The sequence below is a fragment of the Ammodytes marinus genome (genome assembly GCF_949987685.1).
Source record: "Ammodytes marinus genome assembly, chromosome: 4".
NCBI classification, from domain to species: Eukaryota; Metazoa; Chordata; class Actinopteri; order Uranoscopiformes; family Ammodytidae; genus Ammodytes; species Ammodytes marinus.
Window position 1 is genome coordinate 8,011,229 of NC_137233.1, and position 11,061 is coordinate 8,022,289.

Sequence of the window (11,061 nt, forward strand, 5' to 3'; positions counted from 1 at the left end):
AGAGAGCTAATGGATCAACCATCTCACTTTCTGTCTTCCCTGTCTACTGTGGCTATTGATACTGAGTAATACCAGTGTCTGAAAGGATTGGCCAATGTTACATTCCCATTGTGAACACAACCAAAGACACATTTAATAATCAGGAAGAGCCAACAGAAAGAAAGAAGTATAATGTATTTTAATGTATTGGGACTAGTCTGATACTTTATCACCTGCAACAAGAATAAACAAGGCATTTACAACCTGCCCTTTGAGGTTAAACCTGGAAACCATCTGGCATTAGAATGTTGCCAACATCATTCAAAGATACAGCTTGCTGGTGTTTTATGCCAATGTGGTGGCATTAGTGACACAGTTGGACAGATAACGTACAGTAGGGTAAGGATCAGATGTTTTCTGATGAGTCATCCAGACACGACAGCACCTGTGAGTTCACTGCTAGACATGTAGTTTAAAGGTCAGTTTCATAACTTAAACCTCTATCTGTTTAGTAATTTTCAGTTGGATAAAAAGCCCTTTTGGACGTGTGTGCCTTTTTGTCAATTTGGCATGCATTGTTTCTTATTGCCTGTATTAGGCATATCTGTATCTTTATTTTATTTCAGAAGGAGATGAACGGGCTGAGCAGAGTTCCGTTTTCCCTGTGTCTGTGTGTGTGTGTGTGTGTGTGTGTGTGTGTGTGTGTGTGTTTTGGGTGGGGGTCACAATACTGGCCTGCTTGGACAGGACATATCAAGTGTGACTCACAGGGAATTTGATCCACAGCTCGGACTTAGAAGGGAATTCCCCAGACGAGCACAGAGAAATACCGTGTACTGTAGTATATCATGTTGTACTGCATTTGTCCTTCTATTTTGGGTGAGGTAGAAAGGGTCCGCATCACACGCCCCAATATGTTAAGACACACATATCCGCAATTACAACCTGAAGATTACCAGATAAAATAACTGGCCAAACTCAAGCTCCATTATCAGTGCTTCACCAAGCAGTTGAAAGGAAAGCCTATCACAATACTAAAGATCCCGCTCATCCCCTGCATAAGTCTTTCCAGCTACTACCATCATGCCGCCACTATAAAGTCGCCCTAGCCAAGAAAAACACCTATGAAAACTCCTTAATTCCCACTGCCATAAACTTCTTATATAAAAAGGTAATGATCACAAATCCAGATCCAGATGACACTTTGCACACAGTTGTATATTGTAATTTTCATCCTGTCTAAATAATTTTTTATTAGGAATTCATTCCTTTTTTTAGTCACACATATTGTATGGTTAACGGCAATTTTGTTTTGCACCCTATGTTGTTTGTTGATCCACGTCTAAGAATATTTGACGATCTAATTTTTTCCCGTTAAAGGGTTTTTTACAGGGAGTTTTTTCTCAGTCGAGCTAAGGGTCTACGGCAGAGGGTGTCATATTGTACGGCATGTGAAGCCCACTGAGGCAAATGTCTATTTGTAATATTGGGCTATACAAATAAAGCTGATTTGATTTGATTTAGATATGCTGCTTAAGTTTTCTCAATCTGAATACGGTCAGCCCAGACTGTTGATAACAACAACAAATTTCAAGATTGTATTCCAGACAGAGCTCTCAACACAACCCTGAATGTGAGCGAGGATAAAGGGACGATAAATGAACTATATAAAATAATTAAAAACTATTTAAAACTTGTTCAAAAATACATAATTTCAGCTGTTGTCGAGGTAAAAACAAAATCCACACAAAATTCTTAGAGCGCTTTTAGTAACATAAATGACATTGCACCTCCAGTCATTCTTGACTCTGCGGTGAAATTGCAGCTACTTATGCATGTCCTCAGCCTGCACCAACCTTTACTTTACTGGGCAGAGTAAATATTTTAGTCCCCTGGCAGCACAGGGCAGCTGAACACAGAGGAGGCTGTAGGGAACACCAATTGCTCCGAAATCTGTGTTTCTGGTGCTGATACAGTGAAAAGTAAAAGAGGAGGAAGAAGAAAAGGATGGAGTAGGCGCCTGGAGTGTGTGTCTCGCTGCCAGTTTATCCACCTGTTCAGACAGGCGTTTTAAAGTTTAACGCCCTACAGTCTGTTGCTTGGGCTTGTTGCTTTTTTGCCTTTGCCTTTTTTCTAATGTCTCATCTTTGACACATACGTATGACGGCGCCAAGAAATGAAGAAATCAGTGCCGTCCGTACTGAACGGCACTGATATTTTTGAGACAATGCAATGGGAATCAATAACTAAATCAGTTATGAAGATGTGTAAATGTACTACAGGTTGGTTTCAATGTCATGTAGGTAACAATGTATTACCTTTACTGCTATCATAAACAAGTATATGTCCTCTATTTGGATAGACAAAAAAATTACTGATAACAATTTCAAAAGTAAAATGAAGACAGAGAAAAGCAGAAGCACACAAAGAACCACTGATTGATTTCAATGGCACGTTAGTTCCAATGTATTACCTTGACTGCTGTCAACAACACAAATACATCCTCTATTTGGATAGACAATAGTCAAATTACTTACGATAACAATTTGCAAAGTAAAATGGAGGCAGGGAAAAGCAGAAGCAGACAAAGAAACAACTGACATCAGAAATGAAAAATTAGCCACGGCGGAAGAGAAAGCGAATCACACAAAGGGGGCCCCAGCATCAGTAGTTTGTCATATTCTCTCTGAATGGGACTGGACAGGTGAGGAGCCAGTGGAGAAGCGGAGGGAAGGACAGATCAAGTGGGTGGAGGTTAAGCAGTGTAAAATAAGACGGATACTGTTGTGGGGCAGAATTAGGCTGGTAGCGAATAAAAAGAAAAGATAGCGGAGAAGACTAGAGATGGTAGGGTAGGGTAAAGAGAGGTGAGGCTCAGAGGTAAACAGGGGTTTAACGGACTAACAAGATTGTCTTAGAAAAGTCGTCCTGAAGCTCCAAATACAGAAATCTCAACAAGTGGATGTGACATTCGGCGGGTAGATCTGCATGCGGCAAGATGGGATCGAGTGGACAACTTGGGGAAACTCCCAAAAAAGAAATGCTGAATAAATTTTCTAATTTAAGGGGCTGTTTTGAGGTAGTTTTCTGCTTTGTGTGAGCGCTGGACAGCTAACTTGTAAAGGAGATGATAGATGAGGGACCTCCTGAGGAATAAAATGCAAATGAGTTGATTAATGGCCATCGTCTGACAGTAGAGAGCGGTAATATTGGCCTCAGCTGAGACAGGCATTGGCGAATAGAGATGAATGTGGTGACAATTGTGTGGTAACAATTGGGCACTGTTGGTAATAATTGTTGGAAAAACATCTAGTTTATATTTCCTCGGTGTCTCGCTAAGGTATTGTGTTTAAAATGAACAGGTCCATCCACTATCACACACAACATATATATATCTTTCCCTGCTTTCACCAGAGTTAACAATAAAATGAGGACGTCTTTCTACTGGTTGTCCGGGACCCAAAGAAATTAAAACACTCAAACAAACAAACAACGAGAAAGGGCAACCAAGAGAGAGAGAGAGATAGAGAAAGGATCTTAACAGCTGAAAGATGTTAACAGCTGTATCATTTGGTCTCAGTACAGAGAAGGGAAGGATTCCGACAGCTGGTGTATATGTGTGTGTCTGTCTGTGTGTGTGTCGGGGGGAACTGGGTGTGGAGCCTTGACCAAGGGCACAGGACAGAAAAGACGAGAGTGTGGTGGCTGGAAATTCCCCAGACTCTTTCTGCCTATAAAACAAAAGAAAACAGTAGCCAAAAAAAAATAAAAAATTTGGGTGTGGGATAATAACGCAAAACATGAATTACCAGTACACTGATTTTTTTTTTTTTTAAAGTGTTGTATGTTGGTTTAATTAAAAACACCAGCTGGTTGTATCTCCATATCGCAGCATGGAAGAGAGCAAACACATGAGAAAGATAAATTACTCTGTCTACACCTGTGCAGGAGATTTTTTAATTCAAATGATTTTTCCAGGTAATATTCATTGTAAATTGTGGTTGTTTCACTTGTTTGGTGTTTTATTAAATAAATAAATGTACGATTATATATTGCCACCTTATTGCGGCCAAGTTATGTGGGCATTACTGGAATTTCTTGATTGACTTGTTTTTCTGAAAAGTATGATGTAATACACGACAAGAGAGGGATTATATAAGATCTGCAAAAAAAATATATATATAGATTAAAAAATGATTGCGTTTAGTAATTTATGAGTAGTCAGACAAAAATGTACTTAGTGAGATGAGGCTACAGCCATACACATAACGACTACACCATGGCAAGTGTTTTCTCCAGATACAAAACATCAGTAATGACCAAATCTAAATCTAAACGCTGGTCCACAAATGTTTTCAGGAATTAACGAAAGAGAACACTAGAATATAGGCTGAATAATATATTTTACTATAACATTTATTTTGTTTTTGTTTTTTTTATAATTTTTTCATTATAATAGGTTATCAAACTAAATCAATAACAAAACAGGGATTACCATTTTGAGACTACGTTTATAAAAAGAGGCAACCTAGATGTTGGATTGTAAACAATGTGTTTTGTAATGCATACAACACAGACGACGGGACTGACAAAATAAACAGACGGCATGGGTGGAGAGGGAGGGAGGGAGGGAGGGAGGGGTGTAGAGAAAGTATGCTGAACTACTCAGCAACAGCCACTCAAGTCGTGACGTGTTCACGGTGCTTCCTGCAGCGCTTTAACCCGGGTCCTAGAGACAGTACTAGAGATTTCTATTCGCTGCTTGGCGCTGTTGCTATGGGGCTGTGCATGTTGAGCCGTGCACGTTGCGCCGTGCATGGGAAAACAGTTTGTGTGTGCTGAGTTTGGGATTAGGGCAGGAAAAGTGTCAGGACGAGAGGGGAGTGGAAAGCCCGCATCAAGAATACCACATGATGAAACGTGGTTTTATTCCTTTGTCACTTTTGTTGTTGTTGTTATTGCTGTTGTTTGCCTCATAATTGTCATCATCTAACAATGTAAGCGACATTAAAACGAGACTAGCCTATTGTACGGTTCCGCGTGTGTCTGAGACGGTGACCTTGTTGAACTTTTAATCATATTATATCACAATGCATGGAGTTTTATTGTATGTATGATTTAAGTGTATTCTATCAAACTTTTATCAATTCTAGTTGTCACAAAGCTTTATTGTCCGTAAACGAAACTTCTAATCGTGAATTCATAACAATATAAGCTCTTAAAGGCAATATATTTATAGCCTATCGATAAATATGTCATTAAAAATGACTAAAGTGAGTGACGCATTAAATTGTTTATTTTAAATATCTCTAGACACAATTGGTAACCTACTCATTAGTTAATTGGTTACTATCGATTCTGTGGTGTCATGAAGTAATACTGTGTGCTGACCTTCTAAATTGGCCAATTCAATTATTTTTTGACATTATGGTCTGTATAGGTAAATGTGACACGCATGACAAAACATTTTAATAGGGAACTATTTTTATATAGCCTAATATCCAATAAACACCATATTGCATTGCTGTCTGTGTTGCTCAATTGTATTTTTTAAGCAATTTTATCAGCAATAATCACAACAATAAGTATAAAATCCCTTTGAAATTGTTGTTTTAGTCATTCTATGTTATTATTGTACAGTTGTACCTTGTCTTATAGTGATTTATGGTCCAATAAAATAGAAAATAGCCCAATAAAATTAGTAATAATAAACGACACTTCTCAGATATAATAACATATAATAGGCTCTACATTTTTCATTATCAAGGACTAAAGAAGAATTTTGCTGAATTTCATCATTAACAGCTGAAAACATAACCGGACACCAGAGAGGGGAGGGGGCGTCACACCCAGGAGCAGCTCGCGCCGCAGACGCTCCACCGGCCGGGCGTGTGTTTTTGATATCTCGCGGAACTGCAACAGAGCGCGCGTTATGAAATGACTGAGAGTGTGACACTGTACATGTGGATTCTGTGGCATATAACAAATACCTGACGAAAACACACGGGTCTTACAGATCCATTCGAGTCCACTAGAGAAGTGTTGTTTATGGAAAAGGGCCGGCTATTGTTTTTTTCCTCGTGTGTAATTACGGATGTGCGTAATGTCAGTGTCACCGACACAGTTTAGAAATGCACCTGTAATGAAAAGTCAGGTGAAAACAAATATGCTCAAGCATTTACACTGAAAATAAATATCAAGTAGCAAAAGCGCAAAATGAAGACATACTTTTTTTTTAAACGATAAAAAAAAATCCGTAAAGAAATCGATTCAGCTTGTGTGTGAAACAAACAATTCTTCGACATTAAATATATCCATGCATATATGTATATTTTTAGATTTTTAGTTAGAGCCAACACTGTTTAATAAAACATGTTCTGATTCTGCTGGTGTTATCCCCAGCTAGAAATTCGTTGCCAAGCATTGCATCATTCCTTTCATGTGACTCCCATACGCCCCAAATTCGTCCTGGCCGTCTTATGACTGCATCACAATTGCTGCTCGTACAAACTATACAGGCTGTGGAGTAAAGAGAACAACCAGCACCCAGCCGGTGCGACACCAAGCCCCACCTCCGTACTAAAATGGACTGACTCTATTGGATGTCGTCAAGGAAAATATCTTAACTCTGCAGTCCTGATTGGACCAGCGCACAGTGGTACACCCCCTTTTCCTCCGGGTAGGTTGTCTCGAAACTACCTTCCCCGTTGTATAGTTCGGTTGGCCTCTCCCTCAATATAAACACCGCCGGGAGTTTCCGAAGAATCACATTCAGGCGTCAAGACTGAACAATGGTTAACATGAGCTATCACCAATTTTTACTAAAACATCCACATTCGAGTTCAAGACAGTCGAGAAGGCGAGCGAATAGAAGAAAAAGGGTAAGTGCAGTTTTTTGTCAGTAGTTTTGCGTAAGTTACTTGTGTTTTTCAGTCTTTTCGGGGAGTGACAGTTACAGTTAACGCACTCTCAAAGTGCTCCAGTGTACAGGAAAGGAAAAAACGGCATGTTTCTGGCACACATCCCAGTGCCTTTTTATAGAATAGCAGTTGTCTTAATCAATCACAAATTCACATCGAGTTGTTTTTAATGTGTTGTCCGCTTCGTCTGACAAGTTGTCAAGCTCATACGGACTTTAAACCTCGGACGTTTTTGAGTTTTGAACTATTGAGTGTGTCTAACCTTTTAAAATAATTCTGTTAACTAGTGTTGCTTAAACTTTGTAAGTGTACATTCATTTGAACCAAACACCAGACATTAGCCTTCTCCGCGTGACGTCTGACAGTTAATTGGTGGGGCTGTTGACTCCAAGACCGAGCGGCTTTTATTTTTAACCGCTACATTTATTTGTTGCACTTTTGACAACCCAGTTCGGACTAAATGTTAACCAATGAATGAATACGTGTTCACAGTGTAATGTTTTTTTTCTTTCCAACCCACTGTTTTCCTCTGTCTGTACGCTTCCTTTTGTTTCGCCCATTCCCACTGCTGGACTTGCATTTCCATGACGTAATAGCCTTGGCTCAGAGTGGACATGTAGCTCAACTAAAATAAAATAAATAAATATAGATATATATTAATAGAAATATTTCTTTAAGAAATTAATAACTAGATTTTATTCACTAAAACATGAATGCCCAAATGAAGTGTAGCATTTACATTAAGTTCAAAAAAATTTTTTTTTTAAATTACTTTAATTAATTCACATCACTGCTACGACAATGTAAGAATGTCGTTTGATTTTTTTCTCTCTGCACATTGGAGGACAACTGCGGAAATCCTTGTTTATGACATTTAATATGCAAGCTTTGTCTTCCATTTTCCTTCATTACGAAGGCTTTTGTTCAGTATTTTTTCTTTTTGACAGCTTTAAGCAGTTAATAAAAGCAGTAGACCTGACTGTCACACCTGCAGAAATCAATATAAGGATTTATTCGTCGTTTTTTACCACTTGTTTATCGACCCCCAACATGCGTTGAGGACCGTAGAAAGCAGGGGGCGCCGTAGAGAGCATCTCGGTCTTTGTTTACAAGAACCAAGTGACAGCAATTTTATTTTTCTCCATCCTTGTTGATTATCTTAACATTTACCGATTGTTTTGGTTTTTATAATTTACTGGATTTCAGTATTTTACAAAGCAGCCAAAGATGTTTCATTGAAGGCACCTTTTTTTTCTTCCATCAGCTTGCTTCTGTATTTGTGCAAATCATCATTTTCGTTCTGAAATCTCAGCAAATGTCAGAGTATATATTGTCCACATTTGTGAAGACTAACTTATGATTTTTTTTGTTTTTTCCTTACAGCATTGTTGGGACAAGTTATCTCCAACAAATTGGCAGACTTGATTAATAGAGACTTTCTAAAAGGTACTCACGTCTTCTCATATTTGACTTTCTATATGCTGCATGTTTGTGACATTTAAATTTCAAATGAATCAATTTGTGTAATTTAATATTAACTCTAAAGGGTTATCTAAAATTAAAAAAATATCGTAAAATCTTTCAGCAATTCCAGTGCATTTCTGAAATTTCTTCATTTAGTGTTACTTTCATATAATCCACAATTAAATTGATTACACAATACACTGTACTTTGGTCTAGTTTTAAGTTCTCGTGTTTAAAGCAATTATAAAGATAACGGCTTATTGCAGTATTCTGAGATAACGATGATGAGATACACCATCACAGAGAACGATGGAGATTAAAAGAAGCAAGGCAGAGTTTTTGTGACGTTTGTGTGTCTGTCATCTGACGTGTGGCTGCTCTGCACTCTTCCCTTTACCAACCATTCTGTGTCTGGCTGCCCTCCCCTCCACAGGTCCAGTGTGAACCGTGTGGCCGAGTAACTGTGAGTTGTGACTGACTGGGGAGATGACTGCCGAGTGGCTACACCTGCCCCCGCCGTACCCCCCTGGCGTGGGGCCGTTGTGTGGTGCAGAGTTGGAGGCGTGGTATGAGGACCTGCAGGATATTCTGGGCTCTGACACGGGAGGGGCAAAACTGGCACGTGCCCCCACATGCACCGAGGTCAGTTCTGCTTTCGGAATGAAATGGTTATCACACACACATTTCCATGATGAGTGTGGGTGTTTTCGCTCGTATTTCCCCTTTTCCTTTTTAAAGTTATTATTCTTTTTTTCGGAAAAATTCAATTCAAATTTTAAGTGACATACGTTCAATTTCATGTTTTACAAGTTTTGACTTTTTCCTCTGTTTTGTGCTTTGTAGAAGGAGCCCGAGTTCCTGGATGTTCTGGAGAGTTGCTCTCTGACGTGGCTGACGGACGGAGGCCAGACGTGGGGCGAGGGAGTTCAGAGGGCAACAGAGGAGATCCACACCACGCAGCCTCTTCATCACACCTCATCATCATCATCTTCGTCCTCTTCCTCTTGCATGAGTCCAGCGGTTACGGAAGAGCAGCGGGCCGAGAACGAGAGCTCAAGAACCGGAGAAAGCTCGTCAGGCGGCGGTGGTGGTAGTGATCTGCTTCCTCCAGAGTTCTTTGAGTTGCTGAGTGAGGGAGGAGTGGGAACCGTGGATACGAGCGGAGCGGTGATCGGCGGTGGCTATTACTACCACCACTACCATCAACACCACCAGGCCAATAACAACAACAACAACGTCCATCCTGCGTCTCCTTCAGCCAGCGAGGAAGAACTGCCCTGTGTCCCAACCTCTCCATCCTGCTCCTCCTCAGCTTCCCAATCCCCCTCTCACAATTGTTCCTCACCCTCTTCGCCCGTCTCCTCTCCGTCCGCCTATCCGTCCTCGCGCCTGGGAAAACGCAAGAGAACCACCAGCGAGAGAACCAACGGTGCCTTGTCCTCGTACGCCTCATCCACGCAACAACGGACATCTTCCTCATCCTTTCATTCGGCGGGCAAAAAGAGTCGCAAAGAGAGAGAGCATGAGAACGAGAGGAAAGTGCAGGAGCTGACGGATCAGAATGAGCGTTTGAAAGCGGAGATTGACAGGCTGGGAGAGGAGGTACAGAGGACGCGTAGAGCTCTGATAGAGAGACTAGTCAACACCAGGAAATGATGAAAGAATGACAAGACAGGATGGAAGATAGGAATGAAAGATGATAGGTCCAAAATGAATTGGATTAAGCACTAGTGGTGCAGAAGGGTGTAGTATGGTGGTCATGAAATGCCTCTTAAGACAGGAAAAGGATGAAAAACCAAAGATATTTTATAAGCAACAGAATTTTTTGTGGAAAAGGCAAAAGAGCTTAAGATGGCAAGAAGTAGGAAAGTGATGAAAGTTTACAGATAGAAGCACAGAGAGAAGAAGGCTGCAACAGCATTGCGGCAAATCAGAAGACACAGCATGTTTGAAGGCAAAGGGATGAACACACAGCTCTACGTGAGTGATACAGGGATTTTGATGAATGTTCGTCATTTTAAAGAATGTCTAACTCTTAAGTGCCATGTGAGATGGCAGAAATACAAGTTAGAAGCATTTGATGATTTGTATGTAGGGCAGAATGGAAGTTAATTCAAAGAGTGCATTTCATCGTCATCCGTTCCCACCATTTTGTAATAATTGTAACTCCTACGTAAAGGGCTGCAATCTACGCTAGCAGAGATTATTATTTGCCCAAATTTATGGAGAGTTTAGGAGCTCAGGAAAAGTTTGAAAGTGTCCAGTGTAGTGCGAGTATGAGAGAATGATTTTTTTAAAAGGGGAAGGGGGAAGAGAGTTAATAATCTTTCTTACTTTTTTATAACCCTTGGCTTTACACGTGTCTTTAGATAAAGTAAGAAGGACCCGGCTATACTTTCTATGCTGACCTTTTCTATCAATATAGGGATTTGTCATAGAATTACAACAAGTTGTTCTACCACAAATGACTATTTTTATATAATGCTGTAATATATATATATACAGTTGTACTGTAACAGCTTGTACTGTAAAATGCCAACATAACCACTGTTATTTTCTCATTGTAATCACAAATTGTTAATCGTAGAAAAATATGCATGACTTTTATCATAGATGGCATCAAATACATGTATTTTACCATACCAAGTTTTTTTATCCCACATTGTAATCCCAAATTTTGCAATAAAAGAAAAAAAAA

General features: G+C 39.8%; 1 protein-coding gene across 1 annotated transcript; it reads left to right on the forward strand.

The window, feature by feature from the left end:
* Window positions 1-6,727: 6,727 nt before the first annotated feature.
* Window positions 6,728-11,059, forward strand: ddit3 (DNA-damage-inducible transcript 3). Its single transcript, XM_080026537.1, has 4 exons — window positions 6,728-6,860; window positions 8,283-8,345; window positions 8,797-9,005; window positions 9,207-11,059. Exons 3-4 carry the CDS (start codon window positions 8,850-8,852, stop codon window positions 10,017-10,019), a joined length of 969 nt encoding a protein of 322 aa, XP_079882663.1. The 5' UTR covers window positions 6,728-6,860; window positions 8,283-8,345; window positions 8,797-8,849; the 3' UTR covers window positions 10,020-11,059.
* The last annotated feature ends 2 nt before the right edge of the window (window positions 11,060-11,061 follow it).